Source organism: Enhydra lutris, unplaced genomic scaffold (genome assembly GCF_002288905.1).
Source record: "Enhydra lutris kenyoni isolate GAN:26980312 unplaced genomic scaffold, ASM228890v2 scaffoldscaffold10, whole genome shotgun sequence".
Lineage (NCBI taxonomy): Eukaryota > Metazoa > Chordata > Mammalia > Carnivora > Mustelidae > Enhydra > Enhydra lutris.
In genome coordinates this window covers 9,331,000-9,357,155 of record NW_019154094.1, presented here as the reverse complement: position 1 = coordinate 9,357,155, position 26,156 = coordinate 9,331,000, and the positions used below count along the sequence as shown (strand labels likewise).

General features: G+C 49.5%; 1 protein-coding gene across 1 annotated transcript in view; it reads right to left on the bottom strand.

The window, feature by feature from the left end:
• The window catches only part of LOC111144134 (dedicator of cytokinesis 3), a 588,346-nt gene that overhangs the window by 13,827 nt on the left and 548,363 nt on the right, over positions 1 to 26,156 (bottom strand). Inside the window, exons 33-46 of the mRNA XM_022498293.1 lie at positions 25,503 to 25,588; positions 22,917 to 22,943; positions 22,686 to 22,781; positions 18,179 to 18,239; positions 17,577 to 17,670; positions 14,778 to 14,926; positions 9,644 to 9,730; positions 8,217 to 8,321; positions 4,299 to 4,440; positions 3,118 to 3,284; positions 2,879 to 2,965; positions 2,240 to 2,419; positions 1,550 to 1,633; positions 1,311 to 1,427 (exon numbers count right to left, since the gene is read on the bottom strand). Of these exons, the coding sequence (XP_022354001.1) occupies positions 1,311 to 1,427; positions 1,550 to 1,633; positions 2,240 to 2,419; positions 2,879 to 2,965; positions 3,118 to 3,284; positions 4,299 to 4,440; positions 8,217 to 8,321; positions 9,644 to 9,730; positions 14,778 to 14,926; positions 17,577 to 17,670; positions 18,179 to 18,239; positions 22,686 to 22,781; positions 22,917 to 22,943; positions 25,503 to 25,588 (1,482 nt within the window). The remainder of the gene's footprint in view (positions 1 to 1,310; positions 1,428 to 1,549; positions 1,634 to 2,239; positions 2,420 to 2,878; positions 2,966 to 3,117; positions 3,285 to 4,298; positions 4,441 to 8,216; positions 8,322 to 9,643; positions 9,731 to 14,777; positions 14,927 to 17,576; positions 17,671 to 18,178; positions 18,240 to 22,685; positions 22,782 to 22,916; positions 22,944 to 25,502; positions 25,589 to 26,156) is intronic.

Genomic DNA, 26,156 nt, shown 5'->3' with positions numbered 1-26,156 from the left:
ACCTGGGTCACCTGCTGTGACAGGGAAGTTTGCACACAGCAGAGACCAGCCGAGAATGAGAGATAATGGAATACCCACCAGACTTTCACTTTCTCTGCAATGTTTCACCCTGAAATACCATGGGAGAATCATTACAGAAAAGGGAGATCTCAGGCTCTGTGGACTTCCCTCTGGAAAATGTGCCCACCTGTCAAACTATGGACAAGTTTCTTCTTCTTTTTTTTTTTTTTTTTACATCTCGTGCCATCTATACTTGTGCAGGAATGCTGAGACCTGCACTGAGGGCCTGACATGACCAGAAGCTCCAGCATCAAGAACAAGGCAAGTGAACCCCAACAGGCCAGATGTGCTGAATCTGAGTGGTCCAGCCTCCCTCAGGCCAGTGATCATCCCTGAAGAGGACCCTCTTGTCCTTGACGGCCTTACCCCACACCAAACAGCCCTGCTTCCCTTGCCGTAGGAACTGGGTTCACACCCCTTGAGATCTAGCAGCCAACCTGTTTAGCAGATAAGTTTCTCCAGAAAACACTTGGAGTCAGCCTCATGGTTGAAAATGGGGTGAGGGCATGTAAATGGGGGCTCAAGACCACTGAACCCTAGTCCTGGAACACAGGCTCTCCTTTTGCTTGCATGCATCAGTCCTTGGCCTGAACCCTGCCATGGAGGCTAAGAGGCAGGTTAGAGTCTGAGGGAACTTTTGGAGCTTGGGGCAGGCTCAGAGCCTGGCTGACCCCTCTAAGAGCAGCCAGTTCAGAAATACTACTCACTCCAGGCTTTTGTCAGGTGTGAGTCTGGGTCACCAGATGGGTCTGAGGAAGAAGGAGTGAGGGATGGAAAGGAGGTAGAGGGGAAGGGTAAAGAGAAGGAAGAGGGATGGGGGAGGAGAGGGCATAAAATGGGAAGGAAAAGAGGAGAAAGAGGGAGATGGGGAGAGGGGGCTGGCTCAGACTATTTCTTACCTCTGTAGGTTCTCGGGATGGAAAATATCTCCAAAGAGATGTCTACATGTGGGCCATATATTTTAGCTCTTTTCCTCCTCATATGAAAATCTTTCTTCACCAGCACAGTACCTTGGAAAACATCCTTTGCCCTTGAATCTGACTCCTCCTCAGGGAGAGGACTGAATGAGGGGTCCTGGGCAACCTTTACCTGGATACAGCACTCACCTCTGCTTCCTGGCTCTCTGTGGCGGGAGCAGCTTTTCATCCACACCACCCCCCACCGCCCCACCAAAGGCCTGCTGCGCTGGCTTGCTCACTAGGCAAGAAAGGCTGGTTTTGTGCAGCATGAGCCCCCGCAGGGTTGCTTACATGGTAGAGGCTGGCCCGCATCATCTGGAACTGGTCAATCAGCTTCTTATGCAGAGGACGCATCTCTGGGTGCACAAACTTCTCATGAACGGCCAGCCCAACTCCAAGGACATGGACCTATTAGGGAGACAGACGGGGCCACTCTGCAAGCCAGGGGGTAGCCCTTGAGAACTGACATGGTCCTGTGGTGCCTAGCTTTTCCCTCCTGGCCACTGGCCCCAAAGGCCCGCATGACATACCTGCTCCTGCATGAGCTCCTTGAGCTGGGTGATCTTCTCTGCATCTCCCGGGTGCTTGGTGATATAATCTTTATCAAAGAAGGCCTGTGAAAGGAAAGGCTAAGTCGGGAGACTCCTTCCAGGACTGCCTCTGAGGTGGAAACTGCCACTTGAAAAGCAGGTTCTGCCTCCTTGGCAGGTGCTCACACCCTCTCTAGCCTGGCCAGCTCGAACCTCCTGCAGTCACAGGGGTGGTTTTGGTGCCTAAGAAGAGCCGAAGGTAGCCAAATAATCTAAGCCTGGATGCTGGTCCCAGCCCCTCAGGGAGCCTGGATGGCCTGGGGAGAGCAGGCCAGGCTGGTGGCCAGGGTGCGGCGCCAGGCTCTTAGCCACCCGCAACTCTTTGTGAAGGGCTGGGCTCCAGGGCTCCTCCTGGAGGCCACTTAACACCTTCCATAATTAGACGGATTACCCATCTGTCCGAGCTCAAAGAATAAAAAAGAGAAGGTCCAGTGGGAGAGCCAAGCCACAGAAAGGGGAGCAGGAGGGAGCTTGAAGCCTCACCCCAGGACCATTCTGAGTCAGCTGAGGCACAGCCCAGAGAGGGCAGTTGGGAAGGCTGCCTTGGGAGGCTGGAGTCTCAAGAAAAGAGCCCCAAGAAGCACCTTCCCCGCTGGGCTGCCTGCTGTTGGTGTGGTCTGGGCCACTCACCTCTTGGTAGCGCGCGATGCCCCCGTTGACAGCTGCGTCAATGACGCCGTTCAGGCACATGCTGAGCAGGTTGATGTTGCCGTGCACCTGTTTGTGCTGATACTGGCTGATCAGCGCCCGCAGCTCCTGGTTCTTATTCTCAACCACCTGGATGGCATTCTCCAGAGGGCTCACCTCCACCTGTGGGCACATAGCACACACTGTCATCCCAGGCACAGTGACAACCCCTCCCCCAGCACAGTCCAGAGAGTGGGGGCCCAAGACCAGTAATGCTGATTCCCACCCTTGTTCCTGTGGACCTCACACTTCCTGACTTCTTTCAAATGTTCTCTTCTGATCTGCAGGCACTCAGAAGCACAGTAAAGAGTGAAGAGCACCAGTTCTGAAGTCAGAGCGCTCTGGCTTCCTGAGTTTCAGAGAACAGCTTCCACATTTGTAAACAGGGAGATTAAAAATCTCTGCCGCCTAGGGGTGCGGTGAGGTTTCAAAGAGAGAGGGTGTACAAAGCCCCTGGCACAGGACTGGCCTGCGGCAGCCTCCACCAGGCAGGCGGCTGAGTCTGGTTTTCTGTCTTCAATCCTTAGAGAAAGGTCCCCAAAGCTGGGGCTGGGGATCAGCCCCCTCTGAAACATGTCTCACCAATTCCCTCCTCTCCACTTCGAACCACCGAGAGATGCCAGGCAAGCTGTGGGTGAGGGTCAGTGTGGTGCGCTCGATCCACAGGCTCTGCAAGGAGGGCACAGGCGGTTACAGGCCGGTGAGTGGTTTCTGCCACACCTGCCTGCCTCAAGGATGACACAGTGGTGAGACCCCGAGAAAGTGGGGCCTCCCCCTGGCCTCACTAGAAGCACCACCCCGGCTTTCCTAGAGTTGTTCACCTTGAATTCGTTCTCCTTGTCCTTGGGGCCTTTGTGAAAAGGCCTGTCATACCGGAACTTCCTCACATTGTTGACACGGTAGAAGCTCTTGACGCGATCCGGGACCCTATCCATCTGCAGGACATCCACGTAATCTGGAATGGGCGTCACCGCATAGATCTGCAAGTCTGGGCAGGAAGTGAAGGGAAAACCCAGACTTGCCAGAAAGGTGGATCTGAGTACTGACTTTGGTCCTCCCCTGAAGGAGAAAAGAGCACCCCAGCCCCTGTTCCCGACTGACAGCAGCGGCTGCATCCCAAGGGCTAGACAAGACCCAAGCACCGTTAGACTGAATTTCCCTGTCTGCCCACTCCCAGCTCTGGCTGGAGAGAGTGCATCTCCTGAGCACTCAGCCAAGGTGAGATGTCAACAGCCAAGAAAGCAGGGAGAGGGGTCAGGAGAAGGCAAGTGCCCACCGTGCAGGAGCAAGAAAGTTCTAAGGGCCAGGGTTTGTCCACGTCACTAAACTGTATTTCCTGCAAGATAATCTTTTGATAAAAATACTTTTTGGGTTTTTTTGTGGAGAAATAACATGGGGGTCCACCTGCCCTTCCCTCTCTGGAGCAAGCCTGTACAGACAGGGTGACTGACATGAGGCCTCCCAGGAAGCTGTGTGAGGGGGTGAGGGGCAGGCCAGTGTTTGTGCCCGGAGACTCCCAAGTGCCACTAAAACCACAGGTGTTCCCCATCTCCTTCCCCACGCCCTCCACCCCCACCCCCTGGGCTGTGCCTCCATCTTCCTGACAAACAGGAGCGCAGCAGGGCACAGAGTGGTAGTTATCCCTGGGGCGAAAGTCCTACGGAACCCCAAATCACCCTGCTGAGTGACTGCTCCTGGATGCCTAGGCAGCTCCTTCACAGGGCAAGGCAGGGACTAAGGTCACGGTAGCAGCCAGCCTAGGTGTAGAGGTCCCCCCAAAGCCCTGCTTCAGGTCCTCCACAGCTAAGAGCATGCCATGGCTGTCTCCGTGAGGTATGAAGGCCCTGCTGAGTGTGGTCCGATGTGATGAGGACACACTCCATTCAGGACTGATGGGTAACCCAGCCTGTAAGGCCAACATTACAGCAGAGGGACAGCCGACTGGGTGGGCCTCACCTCCCGGACCCCAGCCCACCTCCCCCAACCAAGCATCAAAAGATACACTGGGCATCACACTGCAGGATGGCATCGTCGGGGTGGTTTGGGTGCTGCATGGCAACGGCCTGCGGGAACTCGCTGAGCATCCTCTGCTGGAAGGCCTCCAGCCTCTCGTAGTCATGGCCACGGCACACGTATTCTTTGTTCTGCCGCGAACAAGAGAGCCTGCTCTCTGCCTTGCCTCTGGCCCCCACCTCCTCAGGGGTGTCAACAGCTACTCATGTCACAAGCATGTCCTAGGGGCCCCTGCGACAGGCATGGGGCGCACAGCACTCAGTCCCTGCCAAGGGGAAGTGGTGATCCAGAAGGGAGAGGGACAGGAAAAGGGAGACTTGGACTGTGATGCAGCAGCCTGGAGGCAGGCCACGGGCTGTGGGAAGCTTGGAGGAAGGAAAGCACCTTACCCAGGAAGGGGTGTGAGGTGGAGGGCGGTGGGATTTAGAAAAAGCCATGCCTGAACAGAGGCCTGAAAGGCCCATCTGGGCCAGCTCCGAGAGAGGAGTAGGGAAGGGCGCTCTGGAGGCTATGGTGTCAACTAGGGCAGCAACAGCCTGGACAAGACAAGGTGCCAAGGGAGGAATGTATGTGTGGAGAGCTAGTAGGAGGGTGCGGAAGGTGCCTGCAGTGGTGTGCCAAGGAGTGACGGCTAGCGGTGCCACCACAGAAGTCTTAACAGGGGGAGTGGTGACCAGGTGGGTGCTTTTGAAGGACCACTTTTATTAGCTAGGAGAAAGAGTCCAAATGTGGCCCAGGGTCCAGCAGGTGTTCAGTCATTACTTACTGATGGGCAGTACATCTTTGCAATTGCATAAGATAGATGAAATGACATCATCTGAACCACACATTTCCTAAAACTTTGTGTTACATCATATTTGCTTTGAGTTGGGGCTCAGGTTTTCTCCTAGCGGGCTGAGGGCATGACGAGGAGCCTTCCGCCCTGCTGCTCTGCCCACCTCACAGCTGGTCCCGAGGGAATGGGACACACATCTAGACCTCTGGTGACATGTGTCTGCCTGCCTGACTGCCTCACTAGGGCCACTCTGACAAAGCAGCATCACCACCAGGGTGTGGCGCTAGGCTCTTAGCCAGCCGCAACTTCTCGTGAAGGAGTTGCACTGGCAGCCCTGCCCTCTGCCTGCTCCCCCCCCCCGCCCCCCTCCCCCATGTGTCTTCAGAGGAAGAGAGACAGAGAGGTCCAGGGGGCCGGCTGGACACCCACCGGCACAGGGATGATCACAGACCAGGCTTTGGAGGACCTTAGATTTTTTTCTGGGAAAGAATTTCTGCCCCCCTTCCACTTCTCTTTTTACTATGGGAGAACTCAGCTAAGGCTTGGTCACATGTCTGGATGGATCTGAATGAGAAACAATATCAGAAGGGAAATCAAGGTCGGAAGGAGCAGGCTGGCCTCTTCAGTGGACAGACCAAGTCAGAGGACAAGAGACACTTTTAAGTCCCTAGCTTGAGAAGCAGAACTGACAAAAAAGATAATTATAAAGAATTGGTCTTTTCATATCAACTCGCAAATGTACAATCCTCACCAGTAGCTGTTTGTGGGTCAAATGAAGAGAAACAGAAATTCCTGCAAGAAGGGAGGGCTGGATGTTTTCCTGTCTCTGTGCAGATTAGTAGATAATCACATTTGTGAAGCGAGGGAGGCAGATGGTCCAGAGAAACCAAGCTGACAGAGCTAAAGTAATAGATGGCCTATGTGTTCAGGAATGTGGGGGACTGGCCTAGCTTTCTGGGGGAGACCCAGCAGGAAGAAGGCACACAGCGTTGACCTTGAGGCTGGTTGTCAGTTTCTAGTTTGCTTGTGTGAAAGCCCCAGCATCCTCACGTGAGACAGATCTGGCTGCCATTGCTTTGTTCTTGGTTCTTGCCATCTATAAGACAAACACTTCCTACTTCCACTGGGACTCACTCCATTTGCCAAAGCTGAACTGAGCAGCTGAGGGAAGGGAAGGCAGCATGTGGCTCAGCAAGGCAGATCTGTATGCATGAAACACAGCCCCTAGGGATGGTGCCTTGTGTGGAGATGACGCACTGATGGTTGACATTTCCTAACACCCACTGTTATTTTTCCTCCATTACTGGCACCACTGAAACCCCATTTGAACATTCAGACCGTTGTTTGCAAGCATTGTTTGGATGGGCCAGAGGCAGGTCCCACACTAAGTCCTACTTGCCAGAAATTGTGGAGTTTCCTAAGATGCTGAGATGCCCTGTGACATGAGCATGTGGGGTGGAAGCCAGGGCAAACCGTCACGGAGACTTCCTGTTTGGCAGGGACGGAAATGGGACATACCAGGGCCTGATTCTATAATATCCAAAATAATGATGTTTTAGAGTAAAATCTGGTTTCTGATTTAGAAATTTTGGGGCAAAACAAAGAAAATACAATGACAATAAAGCAGCATTTGCAGACAAAATGAGAAAGAAGGAAGTCACAAGGCCAGAACCATTAGTTTGTCCAAGGACTTTCTAGAGATGCTTCTGGTTTCTGATTCTTGTGTGATTCCGTCTTTCCCTTCTGCTGACCTTTACGTCCATGGCTTTTGCATGATCTATGCTGGTGGGGACAACAAAGATGCCACTTCTGAAATGCTTGAGGTAATTGTCCCTAGGTAGTGAGCAAGTCCCCCCCTCCTGAGGAGACCCTTTCCTCTTTCACATTCTGTTTCTAGAAATGCTACTGTGGAATGGAACCGGAGCCTTCCTGAGGATCACAATTAGGCAGAGTGGGCTTGCTATCCCTGTCAGGATTACTTGTTTCTATAGAAGTCAATTTTCTTTTTAGCATAGAATGGTTACTGCCTAGGAAATGTGCAGGTTGACCTGCCTTACATCTGAAATGTGGTTAGCCTGGACTCTGTTGCTAGCAGACTGGCTTTAAAAAAAAATTTTTTTTTTTAAGGAGTCATTAAGACCAACTGACCTGTGATGTGATATCAAGCTCATCATTGCTCACTGGCTAAAGCAATTTTTCTGCTAAGACAGGATCCCAAACACATCAAAGAGATTCTATGAATGTTCGCAGCTGCTTGTTGAGACTTAGAGACACGGAACTTTAGTGATACACTGGAACTGGGGACAGTCAGAGCCAGTCTTATGTCTCAACTGCAGCCCAAGGCCCTTTCATCAGCACAGCTTCACTGAGGTCCCCTGGCACAGTGAAGCCCTCTGGGCTACAGCCCACAAGCCCAGGCTGACTTCTCCTGGAGCCTCTGGCTTTTGTGAAATAAAGAAGAGAATCACAGCTATTCAGCTGGTAGGTCTGCACATCTGTGCTCAGTCATTCCTTCTGCTTTGTTGGTATCCCAACTTAGCTTTCCAGGAAGCGATGGGGAGAAATTGCTGTCACTATCCTGGGCCAGGGAGCTGGAGGCCTAGAAAAGGTTTTCCACAGCCAGATCCTATTTGGCAGCTCCCACAAATCTCTTTCAAATCCACAGATTCTCCACCCTGGCTGCAGAGCCTCCAGGGCAGCCAGCGGGAAGAGCCAACATCTTCCGTGACAAACCTCACGAAGTCAGCCTACGGTTGAGGTCAGGGCTGTACCGGTGTCCTATCTGGTTGAGAATAATCACAATGGAGGATTCCAGGCAGTGGAACTTGAAGTTGGAAGGTTTCTAGACATACCTATGGGACATTCTCAGACCCTGGTCGTTTCCTGCAGGAATTTGGGTTGGTAAGAAAATCACCCTCATGTATTGCAGACAGCTACAAAATAGTACAGCAGAGTCAAACAAAGTCTAAAGTTGGCAATCAGTCCAGTCAAATAAAGCCAAATGCCTTTTGTTGTCTAGTTAGTCCTTCAAAAAGTAGTATTCAGTAGAATAGGGAAAAAAGTAAAAAAAAATAGGTTATAAATGAATTATGTGTAGAATATAAGTTCTTGTGACTACCTGAATGGACTCACCCGAAGGAAGAAAGGAAACTTCCTGCCATAGAAGCCAACCCGAAAGAACTCAGGCTCCAGGCGTTGCTGCTCCATGATGTTGTCATAGTAGCTGGCTTCCATTTTCTGTGAATGAGAAAGGCAGTTGCCTTCAGGTTGGCCTGACTGCTAGTGGTGTCCCAAGCAAGTTCTCCCAGGCCCCAGTAGATACCATCTTTTGGAAACAGAACATGGCAACACAGACTGTGTAGAAGTGAGCCCCTGGCCATGATCAGCCTCTCCCCAGGTTGCTGCCTGATGGAAGGGGAAGCCTTCCTACGCAGCGGGTGGACGCAACCCCATACAGATCCAGGATTCTTGGTTTTTGGTCTTTCAGGGGCACATGCTGAGCATGGACTCCTCCCACCCCTACAGATCTCTGGTTTTGGTTGATACTATACCAAGTGACTTTTGGCTAGTGCTAGTTATAGTTGGCTAATAGCTATTCTCAGCACCATTTTCCATCAGTCCAACTGCGTTGCTCTTGTTCATCATCTAACTAAAGAGGCTAATAGTCACAGAAAGTCTCAGTTGCCAGCATCATTGGTATTGTTCCAATTTAAGAGATTTTAAACTTTAAAAGTTTAAGTAATATCCATGATATCTAGCATTACTAAGGTCAGTACGTTTCTTCGTATGGGCTGTCCTGGCTTCACATTCAGAAAAACTCACTGAATTTTGACTGGGAAGACAGCTCTAATGCACTCAATCAAGCCGGCTTGCTGCGGAGCAAGGGCCTTCAAAGACCAGTCAGTAAGCTACTTCTAGATAACCACATCTATTACATACACCCAAATCCCCACCTGGAGGAGGAAACATGGCAGGGAACATTGCCACACTGACTGGGTGGAAGAGGAGGGGAGACTTCTGACTTCTCTTTGCTAATGTAGTCTGCAGCTACTATGACTCAGAACCCAGCACCAGCAACCAAGAAAATTTGGTGGAGACCTTCGAAGTCTATGGGACATTTCACTTAATTTTTGAGTATTTTGTATCAAAGAAGGGAGTAAGAACAAGGTGCTTGAAAGTGACCACAAGCCAAAGCATGCAAAGATCTTATAAAGTTTTCAGATCTTACAAAATTTTCCTGAACAAAATATTTCAGGAAAGGTTTCTTCATGAAGTTGAGCTGCTACCTCCTCCTTGGACCCGCCATTTTATCCTGCATACGTGCTTCTCCCTTTCTTGAGCACCAGTGGCTCTCGGGGTCTGGATCATATCATTTTTTTAGTTCCCCAGTCAGACTGCCAAGGGTCTTGAGGGCAGGAACCATGGCCTCTGCTTCTCCTGTACTGTCCACAGCACTTAAACAAGGGCTAGGCCTGTAGTGAATGTTCACTCCGAAACTGGTGCCAGGAAAGTGCTCGCACCTCCAGTCAGGGTTGGGCTGGGGAAGGGGCAAAGCTCACCCGAATCCAGCTGAGGCTCTGATAATCGTAGAGGCTCTCGTACTGACACGCCAGCTCCCTGCACAATGGGATCCCGAACTCCCAGCTCTGCGTCAGAAAGAAAGATAAGGCGTCAGCACCACAGGCCTCCTCAGAACAGCCCCAGCTCACATGGAACACATCAGAAGGCACAACCGAAGACCCCCTGCAGCTCATCTGTCACAAAGAACATCCACTCAGGATGAGTCTGTGGACAACACGCGGTGCTGTGCCTTTCTAGCTCAAGGCGTAGCTTTCAGGTTTCTCCTCAAAAAAAAAAAAAAAAAGAAGCCTTTTTCTGACTACCTCATTAAGGATGGGAACTTCCTGACCCCTTCTCTGTTTCATTACTCTCCAGTTATCTTAAAAAAGTATTTACTTTTTTGTTGTATTAGTCTCGATTGGATGATAAACTACATGAAGGCAGGAACCCTGTTTATTTACTTTATCCTCAGAGCCTAGAGCACTGCCAGGCACGAGCAGGGACTCTATAAAGATGTACTTAGTAAGTTCATGAAAGTAATAATGACTTTTGTTATTTTTTAAGCTTTTATTTAAATCTCAGTTAGTTAACATACAGTGTAATATTAGATTCTGGCATACAATATGGTGATTCAGCCCTCCCACACAACACCCAGTGCTCATCAGAACTAGTGCCCTCCTTCATCTCCATCCCATATTTCACCCCTTCCCCCAGCCCCCTCCCCTCTGGCACCTGTCAGTCATACTCTGAAACTGGTGCCAGGAATGTGCACCAGCGTCTGTTTCTTGGCTTGTCTCTTTTCTTCCCTTTAATCATTTGTTTTGTTTCTTAAATTCTACATACAAGTGAAATCATAAGGTACTTGTCTTTCTCTGACTGATTTATTTCGCTTAGCATGATACCCTTTAATTCCATTCATGTTGTTGCAAATGGCAAGATTTCATTCTTTTTGATGGCTGAGTAGTGTTCCATTATATATCTATATACCACCTCGTCTTTATCCATTCATCTGTCAATGGAAACTTGGGTGGAAACAATGACTTTTTAAAAAAAAATTTGACAGACAGATCAAAAGTAGGCAGAGAGGCAGGCAGAGAGAGGGGAAGGAGGCTCCCTGCCAAGCAGGGAGCTGATGTGGGGCTCAATCCCAGGACCCTGGGATCATGACCTGAGCCGAAGGCAGATACTTAATGACTGAGCCACCCGGGTGCCCCTCAAAGGGAATTTTGAAATTGACTCTGGATCCCTGAGTTAATATGATGCCTCTACTTTAGTAGGCTAGGAAACCTCTTACACCCCCACAATGCATCTTTCAAGCGGGAAGTGTCAGCCCTCTTTCTGGCTCTGAGCGTCACTTGGGCAGGTCTCAGCCAAGGACTCGCTGCAGGGTCTGCCTGGCAGGCCTCTCCATGGGGGCTGGCTAAGCAGCTGAGCTGTGCACAGATCTCTGGCCAACTTGCCATGAGCATCCTGTGTGGAACTGCTCATTTGGGTGAAGAGGGCCCCACGTGGGACTAAAGGCACTCCGTCTACTGACAGCAGCTCCCAGTAAAACAGGTCTTCTCCCCTCCTGGGATCAATGCTCATCTGCCTTGCTGGCATTTCTGCCCTACTTTGTGTAATCTGCCCTTCTGCTCTAAACTCTCCTCCCACCTATCCCTTAGTTATCTTTAGAGCGAGCTAGGACCAAGAGTTTGAAGACATTCTGTCAGCCTTCAGGGACTGTGCCGGAACCTGGTGGGTCTGCCTCTCAACACAGGTAAGGAACATGCTGCAGGTACACCACACCCCCGCTATAGCTTTTCTCTGGTCTCCTTCCTTCGGGCAGGAGGCAAAGCCAACTCTAAAACTCCTACCAATGTCTGAAATCCAATTATTTCCACCAGCTCTGGCAGATGTGTGCTATGACACATCTTTGTGGCCCCTCTGACAGGGATGGCATGGAAGTTACACTGACTCAGGGCTCATTTTAATCAAACTGGGAAGGCAGGTGCAGGCCCAGGACTCCAGACAGTCTTTGTAATTCTGTTTACACACAGCCTATTAGAAGCAACAGATTCATCATTCCTTCAGAGGAGCACAGGCAACAGTAACCCTACGTCAGGAGAGCCCAAGCCCAACTCCACGGAGAAGGCTGCTCTAGTCCTGATGGTCTGTTTTTCAGATAAGCAAGGGTCCGAGACCTTTGTCCAGCTGCCCTTCCTGTTTGCTCCCTCTGCCCTGTGGTGGAAGACCAGTTCCCATCTTCATACCTCTCCTTCCTTCTTTCAACTCCCACTCTGCCAAGCCCTTTGAGTGCTCCTTTCCTGGTCTGGGAATGCTGATCCTCTGTGGACTGGAGCCCAGTCCAGCTTGAGGCAGATTTCCAGGCTAACCACCTCACCACTGGTGAGAATGGCCCTGGGTTAGACTATGACTAGGATTTGAACTTCTGACTCTATCCTTCTGGGTGCTCATGAAATGCACATGAGACCACAGAATGTTGGGATGTCTGTACCAGGCAGATGACAGAGGTTGGTGTGTGTGTAAGAAAAGCAGAGAGCCTGCCTTGTGAGGCAGAGTGTGCTGGCAGTGCTGAGGACCAGAATCCCTTTACCTGTCCTTCCCCAGAGTCTTCTTTTCTGCCTTCTTCCTGCTGCCAAGGTAGCTTTTCTCCTGGCACCAAGAACCCTACAGGAACACTTCTTCTGCAACAGCCAGGTTTTGCTTTTTTGAGTTCAATAATAATAAAAAAAAAACCCCAAACCCGAAGGCTTTCAAGAACTGGTTAGCCTTTTCCACTGGTTCTAAAACTGGTTCTATCCACTGGTTTCTGTACCGAGGAAAAGAAACACAGAAGTTGGGTCTTCTGTATGAAACCAAGAGAATGAATCTGATAAATACCTCTTTGAGGATGATCTTATGAAAGGGCTCACTCAGGGGTCACTCAGCACAGAACCTATTCCCCCAGCAACTCACAGCAAAAAACAGGGTTGCCAGAAGAAGTGGGAGAGCCTCAAGAAGGTGGCCTCCAGAGCCTCTGGTCCTTCCCCCGTCCTGCTCATCTACAATACTTGGGCAGGTTTTGCATTTTGATTCTCTTGTCTATACTAGGCTGTAAACCTCCTTTTCCAAACACTAGTGTAGTTTGGAGTGAAGACGGGAACTATTGTCCTGCTGGTAAACTCCATCAGATTGGGTTAACTCGCCACTCCATCCTCTGTGCCCAAGGAAAGAAAAGAGAACAACTACACTAAAGGTACTCATGCACCGGGCACCTGGGTGGCTCAAAGGGTTAAGCATCCACTTTCGGCTCAGGTCATGATCCCGGAGTCCTGGGATTGGGCCCTGCATCAGGCTCCCTGCTCAACGGAGAGTCTGCTTGTCCCCCTGCCCCTCACCCTGTTCATGCTCTCTCTTTCTTGTTCTCTCTCAAATAGATAAAATCTTAAAAAGCAAAACAAAGTGCTCATGCTGCCCCCTCCGAGCTGGCCAGGCTTGCTGTGCATGTGGGTGGATGGCAGCTTCAGGTGGGCTGAGTGCCAGAAGGGCAGGCCTGAAAGTGTGCTGGTGTGGGGCTCTGCATCTTTGCCCTGGACAGGCAAGGAGATGAGGCTTCGGGATGGCACTGGGGCTCAGTCACATCACCTCCTTGCTCAGTCACGAGCAAGGAGGCCCATGCTCAAGCACTGAGCATGGGCCTCCTTACTGGACTAGGCTGAGAGCTCCTGAGGGTTTGGAAAGCTTCCTACATGGGTGAATTCTTTTGACAAAGATTTCTCCTATGTTATATAAAACTGGCCAATGTTTTCTGATTTATGGATGAAAGTCATTAATGTTTAAATCTTTCTTTTTAAAGATGAAAAAACTCCTTAAAAAAACTTAATTTCCATGCAAGTCATGGGTTCAGCCATGACAGTTCCTGGAGTGATTCAAATTCAGCTTTTTATGAATGGATAAGGAAGATGTAGTCCATATACTATGGACTACTATGCCATATATATATGGCATATATATATATGCCATATAGTCCATATACTATGGAGTATTATGCCTCCATCAGAAAGGATGAATACCCAACTTTTGTATCAACATGGATGGGACTGGAAGAGATTATGCTGAGTGAAATAAGTCAAGCAGAGAAAGTCAATTATCATATGGTTTTGCTTATTTGTGGAGCATAAGGAATAACACGGAGGACATGGGGAGATGGAGAGGAGAAGGGAGTTGGGGGAAATTGGAGGGGGAGATTAACTATGAGAGACTGTGGACTCTGAAAAACAATCTGAGGGTTTTGGAGGGGCAGGGGGTGGGAAGTTGGGTGAGCCTGGTGGTGGCTGTTATGGAGGGCACGGATTGCATACAACACTGGGTATGATACATAAACAACGAATTCTGAAACACTGAAAAGAAATTAAAAAAATAAAAATTAAAAAAAATTCAGCTTTTTAAAGCATACTCAAAGCTGAATAATGAGCAAACAGCAGCAACAAGCCACCCAACCAGCCTTTGCAGTATGTGGGCCACAGCCTACTGTAGGCAGTCAGAGGGCCCCACGAGGAGCCCTCTGGGGGTTGGGAGCAGGATGGCAGGGGAGTCCCCAGGAGGCTAAAACCAATGCTGACAGTGCCTGTCAATCCCACAGATTTGAGCTTGATGGGGAAGAACACCAGTGAGACAGTCCAGTCTGTGCTGTGAGGGAGGGAAATCCAAGATAAGATGTGCCACCACTGAGAAGAAGGACAGGCCGCCTTTGACCAAGGTTAAAATCCACTCATTGTTACAACTCATATTTTCTACAGCAGAATAGGAAAACAACATCAGTTCTTGAAGTAAATCTAGTATGTGTCAGTGGGGGCCCAGAAGCCCCTGCAGTAGGAGCGTTAGCATGTGCCAAGCTGCTCAGTGGGGTCGTCTCTCACACCTTCAACCTGGAATTGGCTTCCAAGCCACAGAATTAAACTGTTACATATATATATTTGTTTTTTCCCCAGAGAAAATTCATGCTGCCTCCAAAGCTAACACACACGTGGGCATCCATGAGCTTACTGCCCCTCATGCCCCCTGTAGCCTCTGCCTGGCCCGTCAGTGTTGAGACGGTGGAAGCAACACAGTGGAAGCCGAAGAGCTGAAAGGCTTGGCTAATGACCCTACCTTGCCTTTGTTGAAGTAGTGGATGATCTTGCGGCACAGTCCCTCTTTCCGCTGCCACTCGGTCTGCGACGGGTAGTGCAGAAATTCCCGCAGCGGCCGTTCCTCCCACTGTAGCAGCTCACAGTAGAGGAGCAGAGTGAATGCAGCCTCTGTGGGGACAGGCAACATGGAGGTCCAGGGGCTTCTCCTCAGGGGCCTGGGAGTAGCCTGGTGCCAGTGGATGAGGCTAAGTACGATGCGAGGGCAGGCCATGTTCAGCCCAGGTCAGGGACACTGGATACCGAAGGTGACATAGAGGGGCTGCCCATAGCATTAAGGGGCTTAAGATCCTGGCAGGCACCTTCCTCCCACAGTTGCTCACTGACGCTGGGCTCCAGGTAAAGCACGGCCTGGTTACCTGAGTTTGTGTACAGGCTGCCTTGCTTTGGGAGATGCTGACATGTCAGACAGTTCTTGGGTTCCTTTTCAGTCAACTGACTACAGCTTCCTCTCCAGCCTTCTCAGACTGGCTTTTGTGGGTGGGCACTGACCCAGGTTTCTCTCAGCAACCCCTCCAAGCTAGCCCCAGTGGCTCCAGAACCATTTTCTGATCTTAGCATGGCCCTCATCTCCACTGTTTCTAAAAGGACCAGAGAGGAGTGTAAGTGGTGGTAACTGTGATGGGCCTGTAGCTGAAGGCTCTATTCCTGGAGGAGCCAAAGCTTTGCTGGACCCAGGCCCGAGGACCAGTGGCACCTTACCCTATATGTGTAACTGTTGGAGAAGCTTATATCAAACAACACCACCAGGACGCCTGGGTGGCTCAGGGGGTTAAGCCTCTGCCTTTGGCTCAGGTCATGATCTTGGGGTCCTGGGATTGAGCCCCGTGTCAAGGTCTCTGCTCAGTGGGGAGCCTGCTCCCTCTCCCGCCTACTTGTGATTGCTCTCTTTCTCTGTCAAATAAATAAATAAAATCTTAAAAAAACAAACAAACAGTAACACCAAAATACTATGGTTCCCTCAATTCTAAGGCATGTGTCACACTGAATTACAACCACCACTCATTCCTGTTCTATTTGCTCATTTTCAGTGGGCATCTTCTACTGGCAAGGTAGGTAGTTCTAGCTTCTGCCTGGCCTTCAAGGCCCTACTCAAGTCTGCTCCCCATGACTGTGAAGAATCTCATCTCCAACTAGTCCAGAACCCACTTCCAGTTTTAGCCAGATACACCTGCCTGCAGCCACTCTCCGGGCTCCTTGTCATTGCCTCTCTGCCTGTGCTCTGGCCACTGGACCTTCCTGCCCAGGGATGCACAGGCCTCCTTACTGGATTGGGGTGAGGAGTCCTTTCTGGGGACAAGACTCTGACACACTAGAGGCCTTCCTCTGAAACTTAGGAAACCAGGAGAATCTTCTTCTTTCTGACTATATCCTTTCAGATGTTACTCCTGAGGCCACCAGAGACACAGCTTAGCACCCTTTCTCTGTCCAGATCCCTCACCTAGCCTCTTAGTCATGGCCCAGTCCTCAAGGAGTTAGTAAAAGCCTCTACAGTACATGAAATTTATCAAAGTCTATGACTTCACCCCTTTCTCAGAGGGTTGCTGGAATCATGGGTGGAAGCAGACACTGAGAATGGCAGGTTCAGCCCAGTCATTTCAGATTTTAATTCCTGCCAACCTCTGTGGTCAGGAAAGGTGGCATCTATAGCAAATGATCTCTTACATCTTGAGACGAAGAGGGAGGATTCTGAGTTTCTACAGATCCAGCTAATTCTAGTCATGTTTATGGACAAGAATAGCTTGAATTTCCTGGTTTGTCACACAAATTCGAGAGGTAGGGTGTGGTGGCTGGTCACCACATTGAGGAAGGTGGCTATCTGGGGGGAACTATAACACACGGTGATCAGGCAGGAGCCCCATGCACGCATATGCTCTCCTGACTCAGCATAGTGCTCAGTAAACGGTGTGACAGGTAGGTTGACATGCTATTCAATTTGTTCCATTAGAAAAGGCCTTTGGGTGCCCGGGTGGCTCAGTTAAGCATCTAACCCTTGATTTTGGCTCAGGTAATGATCTCAGGGTCGTGAGATTGAGACCTGTGTTGGGCTCTGTGCTCAGTGGGGAGTCTGCTTAAGATTCTCCTTCTCTTTCCTCCTCTGCCCATCTCCCGCAAAAGAAAAAAAAAGAAAAAAGAAAAGAAAAGAAAAAGAAAAGCACAGGCGTTAGTGTGGATTAAATTGTACACACAGTGAAAGCACCCCCATCTGGCCTGTCAGGAAGCCAGGTGGACGCTCTCCGCACTCGGCATGCTCTCCATTGGGAGCTCGAAGTGTGGCTGCTCTGTGCAGCTGCAGGAGGGAGAGCCTAGGGTGCGAGGCAGTTCTGCTGGTGAGCTCTGGAAGGCCCAGGGTTAGGTGGCTATTTCTGTGTTGTGGCCTCACTTAGCTCTGGCCGTGGAGGTCTTCAGGAAGGCTGTGCTCATGGAGAGTGACACTGAGTTCAGGATGTCTGAACCTAGCACGTCAGAATTTGGAGGTTACCCTTGAGGCCTCAGAGTTGGTGGACTGGAGGCACAGAGAGAGCAGAGCGGCCTCACATAGCAGAGGACAGGCATGTTGGCATGGAGGAATTTCTGCCTGCTCTCTCTCCACCACATTTTACAAAGTTGCTGAGGGAAAGGAGCCAGGTGAGGGCGCAGCCCAGGCCCCACCACTCTGCTAAGATCTGGCAGGAACCAGCTCAGAGCCTTCTCATGCCTGCTGTGCATTCCTGTCCTGTCTGTCCTCAGGGGAAGGCACATCTGGCCCCCTGCCACGCACCTGTGTAGTTTTCAGCCTGTAAGTGCATGTCACAGAGCTTGTGGATGTAGCGGATATACATCTCTTCTTTGTTGATCTCAGATTTGTAAAAATTCTGTAAGAGAGAAGGAAATACACATTAAGATGAGAGAGGCTTCCCCCTGTAGCAGCCATACCTGAGCTCCAGGAGGCTGGCCAAAGCCCTGGGTGCGCTGGACGGGAGAAGGAGGGCAGGCCATGGAGGCCCCTGGCACCAGAGAGAAAGAATCAGCTAGAAGACACACCTGCTCCCCAGGTGTGGTACAGCCAGTGGCAGACCTGGGGGAGTCCTAAGTGGCGAGTAAGGGGACGAGGGCCAAGGCAGACTGGGATGTAGGGTATGTCAGGGTTGACTGGACCTTGCCAAGAGGCCAGTGTGGAGTTCTGTCCAAAGAGAAGCTCATGTCGTTCCTTTCCCAAGTGGGAATGTGACTGAGGAGTTGCAGACCTCCAAGACACCAGTGACAGAGCTGATATCCTGCCTCAAACCCTTAGGCTTACAGCCACTGTAGAAGGGCCAAGCCCATCACACCGTAGGACAGATTCCACTGGGCAGATAGGAGGAAGGGCCCATGTCCTCTCACCATCAGGTTAACAGTACAGCCGATCTTCTTATTTTCTGTTTCCTCTCCTTTCATGCAGTCCCTGGATGGGAGAACACAAATAAATGTCCCATGACACGAAGTGCTGCCTCTGAGACAATGCATAGGACTCCAGGGTCACGGAGGCATTAGCATGACTAGACACGAAATTAGGATGCTCTCCAACAGAAAATGCTTCCACAGATGGGGACTGTACAGGGAATTCCCCTTGAGCTTTGGACCCACTTTCAGGGCTCAGAGGTCTCTGTTCAACTGAACCCCTCATTCTGGTGGCAGAGTGTAGAGACCAGATAGTACATTAGGGCATAAAGCAGCACCAACCAGTATCCTCAGTACAGAAGAAGGTATCGGTAAAGTAGAATGTTAAATCCCCAAGTCCTCAGAAGGAGAGGCACAGAGCTTTCCTGACAGGGAAAGCTCCCTTTGTAGGACAGTGTTCAACAGAAGCCAAGATGCTGCGCTCCAAGGGCCTAGCCTCAGGACCCTGTGGCTACAGCGATCATGGCATGGTCATCATAGTAGCCACCTCACTGACTTTTCTCCCTATGCTGTCCTTCCTGTGCACTAAAAAGAAACACATGTTTGATGTTTCTTTCTGGCGTGAGGTTAGCTTCAGCCAGGGATGGGCTGCGTTCATGCTAGACTGAGCCGGGCAGGGTTGGATGGAGGAGGGGTCAGGGCTGGCCTGTGAGACACAACAGGAACACTGAGGATGGCGCTCCTTCCCTAGGAAGAGAGGGGAGAGGGAGAGGTCAAAACCAAGCTCCTCTGGAAGGAGCAGAGGCTTGGCACAAGGAGACAGAGGAGAAGGAGAACCAGATTGGTGAATCCGGCAAGAAACCTCCTGTATGCACAGCCAGAGTCCCATCTGCCTGTTGCGCCCTGTTCTGTGGCACCCCACGCTGCTCTGGTGTGTAGATGCAGCTCCTCAGGCAGCTGGGCATAGATGGGTTTGTGGAGCACTAAGATCGGGGGGAAGAGAGCGTCTTGGCTTTGCTCCACTGACAGGCATGCAGCCTAGGGGGAAACCTCATAGCTGGGAGTCAGGAGCCCTAGTCCAATGTATACATATTTAACTGTCAACAACTATTTTCTTAGTAGGTCCTTGATGAACTAAACTGCACTGGGGTTGAAGAGACTTTCTTGGTTCCTTCATGGTCTTCTAGTCAATCAGTATGTACTATACACCTGCCTGAGGACCATCAAAACTCCCTGAACTTCTGGGTGATTGTTGGACAAACTCAGTTATCCCCACCTTCCCAGCTGCAATCCAGCTCCCAGAGGGATGACTTTGAAAGAAAGGAATACTGAATGGTCTACACAGCAATCATGGTATTCCACAAAGTCAAATGTCCTTCCTTCTGTGGAGGGCTACTATCAGAGCAGGCAACAATGTGGGATTTGAAACCAAGGTCCTCCTTTTGGGTTCCCTCTCAGGCATGGGAATTTGGTTCATTTGTAGCTGGACATGGGGTTCCTGCACAGGCCACTGCAGAGCCTGTCTTTTGGAGCTACCAGGGACAGGAAACTGCTGTGACTTTTCAAGAGGAGGGCCAGATGGCCAACTTGTTACAAGCAACACTCAAAGTGGCAGGAGGCATCTGTCTCTCCAATAAGTTGGCCCCAGAGAGGGCAGTGACATCTCAACTAGCTACTTTGGCATTAAATGGTTGTTTTTTTTTCTAGAAAGCATCTGAAACACTTACCAGGTATCACCTTCTGTTTGGCCATAACTAGAACCTTACTGTCAAGTCAATTAAACAAAAAAGCATTGGCCTCAATCCGTTGATAGCAGGGGCATTCCCCACCCACCTTTGTGCACTATGACCGCCTCTCCCATGCACTGCTAACAACCGACTCTTCTCTTCTGTGTGGTTTTGTATCACTTCCCTGTGGCTACTCCACAGAGAGGACACGTTTTAAAGCCTTTGAATTGGGTGTGGTCGTTGCTCTCCTGCACTTTCTCTGGAGGAGGAATAGGGAAGACTCTCCTAAACAGGCTTCTGAGACACGTGGGTGGGAGCATGGTGCTCATGCAGAGCAAGACCAGGGCCCAGGCAGCCCCGGGGCGGGGCGGGACTGGAAGGCTCCATAACTTCCCATTTCTCTTCTAGATAGCGCGCTCCAATTAAATCCACAAGGGCTTGGCAACTCTAGCTCTGTCCCTGCATGTTCCAGGGCACTAAGAACCACTCCCCCCACCTGCAACCCCAGGGGCTCTGCTTCCTTGCCTGGGAAATACCAAAGCCACCAGTGAGCACCTCTGTATCTGACACAGAGTACTGTTCTCACAGAAGATGGAGACATTAGCACAAACACGGAAGAGGTGCCCAGAGGAGGTTCATGCTAAAATGGAGTCTCACACTCTAGGGTGAGTCATTCTGGAGTATAAACTATTAATTAATTGTGTAATCAATGTATACATATTTAACTGTCAACAACTATTTTCTTAGTAGGTCCTTGATGAACTAAACTGCACTGGGGTTGAAGAGACTTTCTTGGTTCCTTCATGGTCTTCTAGTCAATCAGTATGTACTATACACCTGCCTGAGGACCATCAAAACTCCATGCAGGGTACCGGGGAGATAAGGACAAGGTCCCTGTCCTCAGGAAGTCACTCTCTTCAACTGAATGAGTCAGAAAGGTGACAAATGATCATCATCCAAGGGGCTTTGGATGCTTTGGAAGAAGTATGTGCAAAGATCCAGGTGAGCTCCTATCTGGGAAAGCCTCCTTGATGGGACTGGGTAGAAAGGGCACTCTTGGGAGAAGACAGCACGTAGAGAAGAAAGAAGGGAAAGATGTGAGTGCGGACAACATGGGTGAGGGGAGAGGGCATGGTTCTTGAGTAAGATGTGGGTTCAGATCCTAGTAATGGCATTTCCTGCCAATGGTGTTTCTTCACTGATGAAAACAAGGATAAATCCTTCAGGGCTGCATATGGGATCAGAGACTGTTTGTAAAGCACAGAGCATGTGGTATATTTTTAACAGATAAGAGCCATCATAAGGATTGTGGTGTATCCTTTTGTGTTAACAAAGAACAACACTAGGAGGTTAGGGTATGCACATGGCTAGTGGGGACTGTCAGGGGACAGGGCTGAATAAGTGGGCAAAGGCCAGTTTATGAAGGGGCTTTGACGCCACATGAAAGAATATGAACTTTGTTTTTTTAGGAACCATTCTTGAGACAAGAAATGGAAGAGAATGAAATTGGTTTTGACCATGAGTTTGAATTGTTTGTACAAGGTAGGTAAAAAAATCAAACAGATAGCTAGAACTAGGCTAGGAAATTAATTTTGGCTCTTTCTAGCAGGCTGCAGAATAGAGCTGACTTTTAGTAAATGTTTCAGTGAGGGGGAGGTTACAGAATCTTGTCCACACTTCCCTGTCTGATGGCAGGTACAGAAAAGGCTGGGAATGTGGCATGAGCAAGGGGGTTCACTATTCTAAAAGAGGTCCCCAAAAGGCCACTTGTGACCTCATAAGGCACAGTTGTGCTACAGGAAAAGGAGATGCTTAAGAAGTGAGCCCATTTCTCAGGAATTCCTTTTCCAAGCCCAGCTAGTGCACAGGATGGACACCCGAGTCTTCTGCAAAGCAGAAGTCTTGGCATAGCAGTACCCTCTATTCAGCAGCAGCTGGAGGTGGCCTAAACTCCCTAATTTCTTGATACACTGGTTGCAAGTACTCTCCTTTTGTGTTTGCACATCTTGTAGCACAGAGGAGACAACTATTGTTTGGTGATGGGTTTACTCTGTCATTCTTCCTCATTCCCTATCACCTTCCTCTAGCCACCACATGAACTCTGCTGAGAGAATAAGCCTGTAACAGGGGCTTCACTGCCACTTTTGGAGTAATTCAAAAGCCATGATATGACAGAAGGCAAGACTTCATGTAAAAACAAATTTTACAGGAACTCTCAGACTGAACACAGCATAAAGATCTCTGAGCTCACATCTGCTTCCTTTAATCTATTTATGGCCAGGACCAAGGGACAGAAATAAGCAGACTTTAGGCAAAGAATAGAGGTATGAAGAAATAGGGTCCCCAGTCCCTGGAAAAAACAACTGGAAGTCCTACAAGGTCCCACTTCTGCACTAGGTGACATCTCGCTGCCCATCTGCCATATGGCTCTCAGGAACATCTGCACAAAGGACCCCATTTCCTGCATTGTTCTGCTGTGGCCATTTCTCTGAGCCTTGATTTTTCTGGATGGAAAGCCAGATGCCAGCATGTCCCTGGACTATTCCCTGGGAGCACATATTAGGGAATCCCAGGAAGCCCTGGCCCACCCTTGGGAGAAGGCTCTTTCCCTTTCTCTCCTTGGCCATCAGTAGATTCCTCATGACTGGTGATGGCACTCAAAACCCAGAGCAGTCCTCCCCCTGAAGGCCACATGGTCTTAATTTTATAGTTGGGGATGTCCTTGCTGAGGAGAGCATCCTGATCAGAGAAGAGGTCAGGTAGGTCAGTGTCTGAGAAGATACCTGTAGTCAAGAAGGCGTTCCATGAGGCGGGTGACTGAGGTCACAAAGGAAATGCCGGTTTCACGCCATGTTTCCTGTTCGACCTTCTCCAGCAGGCTATTGGTAGGAAGTAGGGGAAGCAAACACAATGTACAATTCATGAGCTTTTCCTGGGCACCAGAGTGAGGTCCCAGAGCCCGTGGGGCCTGTGATGGATCTGGAGACGGCAGACTTACCACACTGCAGTCTTACCTGGGGTAGGGCCCAAACAGCTGGGTTCTACTCCATGCAGCAGAAAGCAAAGACAAGGTGATTACTGAACTGGCAGGAACAGATGAGCATATTTTCCATTTTCCTGTGTAAGTTCCTAAGGGTGCTAATGAACTGAGGAAGGGGTTTTGAAGCCCCAGCCCTTTAGGTGTATGCTGTGAGGTTTGTTCTGAAACAGCAGCTGAGTGAGAGCCCCCTGAGGATGGTCTTGCAGTTGGTCATCTACTTCTATCACTGCTCGAGAGGCATCCTCAGCGAACATACAGACTAACCTTTCTATGTAAACCAAGAAAAATGTTCCAGCTAGTCTGGACAGTCCAGTATGAAGGGCAGTAAGCGAGTCTAGGAGCTAGACCTGGTCATCTCCACTGTCAGGGGACGCTTCTGTGTGAAACGTACCAAAGCCAAGAGCTAAATGCCCAGGTCCTTTTCTCATTTGCCAGCCCCTGCTGGTACCTCAGGGCAGCCTCTGGCTTCTCTGCCTTCTCACAGATCTCTCCTAGGGGATGATGACCTGGACACTCTGCTTGCTCCAGTAATAAGCCCAGGTCCAGGTCTCATCTCTGATTCCTTTCCACACTGTCCCTCATTCCCTGCAAGTAGTGAAAGTCAACTGGAATGGCAGGCCCAGCTAGAGGCCCAGCCTGGCTGCCATTCATGCTTCCATGATGGTGATGGTCTTCCCCACACAGTGCATGGCCTGAGCTGAGATTCTGGGAAAGTGAGGGTTTCCCATGTGACCCATGTTACTAGAGAGTGAGGGCAGCACCATTGCTCTGGGCTCCGAGCTGTGTTTTTGAAGCCACTGTGTCAGGATTTCCCACACTATTCTATAGAGCTCTGCTGTCCTGGAGGGCTGAGAAAGGTATTCTGTGAGCAAACAAGCCCGTGAAATGCCGGCCACACTCCTGTTGGAGAGATTTCACAACTTTCTTTGTTTGGTAGGCTTTGAGAAGTCCTACAGTACAGAAGCCCGTTCAATTTTAATTGAATCTTTTCTGAACTGATTAGCCCATGATCCACTTATTTTCTTCCCCAGAATCTTCCCCAAAACACAAATTGGGAAATGCTGTTCCATGGTCCTTTGCAGCTTTCAGCCCTCAGACATGATTTAGAAGAGTTTATGAAACCCTATTTGGTCAAGTAATTAGTAACTGCAAGTTATTTGTGTGCTTTTTGCTTTGCAGTAAAATCAACAGTTAGTGACTTCGGAAGAGATTTCTCTGTATTATTTCCATAATTAGAAACATCTTCAGGTAAAAGAACAATACTAAAGTATGGATTCATTTTCATAGATAAGAATTATTTACCTTTCAAATAAATTCATATTTTATCATATGACTCATCAAGGAACAAAGTGGGCAGGATTTATAGCCGAAAGATCACCCCCTCTTGAAACTGGAAGATCTGGGTCTTTCCCCCACAGACCTGCTTCTCACTGATCATTCAACTGAGGGCAGGCTAACACTTCCTGAGCTCAGTTTTATCAACTCTATTCATCAAGCTGACTTCTGCCCTGCCCACTTCATAGGCGTGTATACAGTATACATTTTGTATACTGTAAAGTTCTAAGTAAATGTACAGTATTATTATTGGAAAAATATGTTACAGGCTTATCTTCAAAATGGCATTGAAACAAAGAAAAGTATTAAAGCTGGAAATAATGAGTAAGATGGGAAGGGACTCTCTACCTGTAAGAGCCTTAAGATTTTGTTTTTTAGGGGTGCCTGGGTGGCTCAGTGGATTAAGCCACTGCCTTCAGCTCAGGTCATGGTCTTGGGGTCCTGGGATCAAGCCCTGCATCGGGCTCTCTGCTCCGCAGGGAGCCTGCTTCCCCCTCTCTCTCTGCCTGCTGCTCTGCCTACTTGTGATCTCTCTCTCTCTGTGTCAAATAAATAAATAAAATATTAAAAAAAAAGATTTTGTTTTTTAGGAAGGTAAAGTGTCCACCATCACTATTTATCTAGGAGGACCATGGCATCCTTGAGTCCCTCTTTGGACTTAGCCCTGTGGCAAGTCCTGTAAGGTCTCTTGGCATCCATCAGTTCAAGACAGAAGCTATGAATGGTGGACCTGGGAGAACCCCTGACATCATTCAGCACACCTGCCCGGTTTTACAAACAGGGAAACTGGCCTGGAGAGTGGGTACAGCTTGTTAAAGTCACAATACCCACAGCAGTGTTTTTCCCAAGCTGACTGAACCATCTTACAAACCAGGGATTAACTTTTTTCCTCTTAGAAATGCCAGCACTGAGCCCTCACTGAGTCCCCATGGGTTGTTTGCCCAGGATACAGTGCATGCTATGAAGACACATGATTTCCCTTTTCCTATCAGCAAATATAAGAGCTCAGCGTTATCACCTGTCTCTACCTTTTCAGTCAACTATGGCAATCCCTGAGTGAACTTACTGAGATAAGGCCATCTTCTTGTTGACTAGGAATGATCCAGGTCTCTCCTGATACCCACCCTCTGAAGCCTGCCCACCAGCGTGGGTTGCACCCCTACCCTTCATCAGCCCACTTCACCCCCTCCCCCAGCGTGGGGTACCAGGGGCTGAAACAGCTTACAGCAGGCCAAAGAGCTCCCTGTAGCTCTCGTCGCCTTTCCCTTCTGACACCATGCTGTCCAGCTTGTCAATCAGCTCGGCCTCCACCTAGAGGGAAGCAGAGACTTCGTAAACCTGAGCTGACCTCAGAGGAAGGATGGGAAATTCAGCTCCTGCCATATGTGAGGATGATGCAGAACTGTTTCCTGATTTTTTTCCTTGTAACAAATAAATCCTAGGGAAGGCAGGATCTCATCTACGGCACCAAGAAGCCCCCCTGACTCCCCTGATTAGGAAGGCCTCTCACTCCAGTGGCTTAAATAAAATTTGGAATTTATACACCTTAGATACTCTTTTCCTGGTCTAGGGACAAAAAGCAAGGATTCCCTGGAAAGAAAAGTATTTTGAATCCAGAAGAGGCCTTTGCTAATTTTTTCCCTTTTTTCTTAAAAAAAGCTCATTCAAAAGAAATTGTGTGAGTAAATTACATTTGGTTAGAACTTTACTCTCTAGTCAGCCAGTCACAAAGGAAGCCTGCTGCTGGGCTAGTCCTTACTGTAATGGCTGACAGGATTCTGAGTTGAGTAGGAGTCTTTCCTTCAGATTCTCCTTCAGGGTAAAATGCTCCACTGTCATCCTCATAGGACCTAAAGCCTTTGGGGCTTCTGCCTCTGCC